Consider the following 2,500-nt stretch of genomic DNA (forward strand, 5'->3'; position numbering starts at 1 on the left):
ATTTTCCTAAACAGATAACCTGTACAGGAGGTAAGCCTTGACAACTTGACTGGTCCGTTAAAAGCTTTCTCTCTATGAAGAGAAACCATTTGTCGAGATTATTTGCTTGATAACTAAAACCGCAACTTACTTTAAGTATCTTAGATACGTACTCAAGGATCCGAAGAAATTGGGATTTCGAGACTGAGAAGTAATCATATTATCTATCCCGTTGATTGTATTTTATCTTCATGGTCCCGTTATCTGCATAAACTTTTCTCAATTTGACATCGATTTGGCATAAAGAAGTTCCTCGTTTTGTTCACAGCAGGCAAATCGGTACATCGCTCTTTTTCCTCACAAACAAATACGCCAACAATAGGAAATGAGATACGGATGTTGTTATTACGACGATGTTAATAGCGACATGTGGTGAACGAGATTGAGAGTGGAATTGTCTTATTTCTGGGGAGTGCTTTCGGAAAACATTCGTAGAATACATGTATGCACTCACAACTCAAAGGTGTTTAAGCTTATTTTCGATTATTTCACTCTTTGATGACCAAAACCTCACCTGAGATGTTTAACGTATGAAACGAAAGTGCATATAGAATAAGCCGTCAAAAACAAGCTTTCAATGTGTTTTTTCGTAAGAAGAGAAAGATATATTTTTGGTTTCTGGCCGCTGAACTTGTTTCACTTTCTTCAAGTGAGGAACCTTAGAATAATTGGATAATCTTTTAAACTTTTTCTAGGTAACTGCTTTTAAAAAAACACGAATAAATTAAGCAAAGGGGTTCTGAGTTTATTTTAACTTTTTTTTACTAAAAAACTGTCGGGCTCACAATGTCATTGATGCGAGCACAGTTATTTGGGAGCGTACTCAAAATATTGGATAATTGTGCTGTTTTTGGACCTGCTGAGGTTTTGGTACGAAAAGGGAAGCTATCCTGTTTTATTCTATCCAATAAACTGAATGTGCTTTCCGGTTGGGCCAAGACCATTCTGGACGCTGCTTTTCAGTCCACCAACAGACAACCTTGTCACCATGGGCCCGGTTGTTCGAAAGCCGATTAAGGACGGTCTACTAATTCAAAGGTACTTTTGCGCGGTTTACTGAATATGCAGGAAAAGCAGATCTTAACAAGTGTTATTGAAATCCAAAAAAAAAAAAATTGGGGGTAACCACGCATTTTTCGAAGATAATTAATCAACAATATTTGTAAAAAGATTTAAAATACAAAGCAATGTATGGCGTTCTTGTCCAAATTGAAGCTTAATTATCTCTGAAAAATGCATGGTTACCCCCAATTTTCTTTTTGGATGCCAAGAGCACTTGCTAAGTTCTGCTTTCTCTGCATAGTTTTGAACGGCACAAAAATATCCCTGTATTAATAGGTGTCACCCATAGGAAATCCGAGTATCTCGAGATGCGCAGAACGTATGCGCAATAACAATAGTAGGCACCGTCCTTAAGTTATATCAGGGTAAGTGAAAACTTTGGTTTGGTTATTTTCCAAGATTGGCTTTCTCTAATGTAAAATATTGTGGAACGCCCGTGAGCGTTGAACAAGATTTGGGAGTAGAGAAAATAAACTCCTTGGTTAATTTTTAATCTGGGATTACGATGTTAAACGGTTTTTGGAACAACCACGCCCAGGGTTTTTCCTGAGGCCGAGGAAATCACAAGAAATAAGCTTTACCAGCGAAAAATCTTTTCTTATTCGTTATACGCATTGTTGTCCTTTTTAAAAAGGTTGTTCGTCTTGTTCCAATCATTTGTGTATTCCTAAACCGCAGAACACAGAAATAAATTGATGACCTCTGTGACTCTTGCGATGCTAAGAGAGTTGCGAATTTTATTTTCTTTAAAATCGTCATGGGGAGTGAAATGAGCTGTGAATTCGAGATTTTTCGAGCTGAAAAGAGTCTATGAACTAGATCGATCTTGACGAGAAAATTAAAACGTAATTTCTTCCAAGAACCTTTTCTTTCAATTTGGATTGCCGCAAAGCGAATAGAAAGCCTCTGGGGATGAGTGTTGGACTGGAACTAGCTTGCAATGGAGGCTAATGCGGGGGAATCTTTTCAAATGCAAATACTTTTTAATATATTCCCCCTCATTAGCCTCTACTGGAAACTAGTTCCAATCCAATACTGAGAATATGAATACGGTCTATTAATGCTCTACTTGCACAATCCCACAATACACTTCTTTTACCGTCCAGAAATTTGTATAGGCATTGTTTTAGATTTCTCTTAGGACATCTTCTTGCAAACAATGATTAGTGCAAGTAGAGAATAGAAACGGTCTGTCTGATTGCTTAAGTTATTGTTAAATCACCAGAATCATGTCCCTTTGTGACGGAAAACAACAAATGCTGCAAGTTACCATTTGTGTACAACAACCGTCGATATGACGAATGTGTGGCTGATGTGGATGATGAGGAAGCCAGAGACCCGGATAAACATTGGCGGAACCCTTGGTGTTTTGCTGAGACACATCAGGGTGACAGAAAAG

General features: G+C 37.9%; 1 protein-coding gene across 9 annotated transcripts in view; it reads left to right on the top strand.

The window, feature by feature from the left end:
* The window catches only part of LOC138014585 (G-protein coupled receptor GRL101-like), a 38,641-nt gene that overhangs the window by 19,118 nt on the left and 17,023 nt on the right, over window positions 1-2,500 (top strand). For all 9 annotated transcript variants that reach the window (XM_068861697.1, XM_068861699.1, XM_068861706.1 and 6 more), the window contains exon 3: window positions 2,327-2,500. This exon is cut by the window's right edge and continues 24 nt beyond it. In XM_068861697.1, coding sequence (XP_068717798.1) covers window positions 2,327-2,500 — 174 coding nt within the window. The remainder of the gene's footprint in view (window positions 1-2,326) is intronic.

This window comes from Montipora capricornis, chromosome 8 (assembly GCF_036669925.1).
Source record: "Montipora capricornis isolate CH-2021 chromosome 8, ASM3666992v2, whole genome shotgun sequence".
Taxonomy (NCBI): domain Eukaryota; kingdom Metazoa; phylum Cnidaria; class Anthozoa; order Scleractinia; family Acroporidae; genus Montipora; species Montipora capricornis.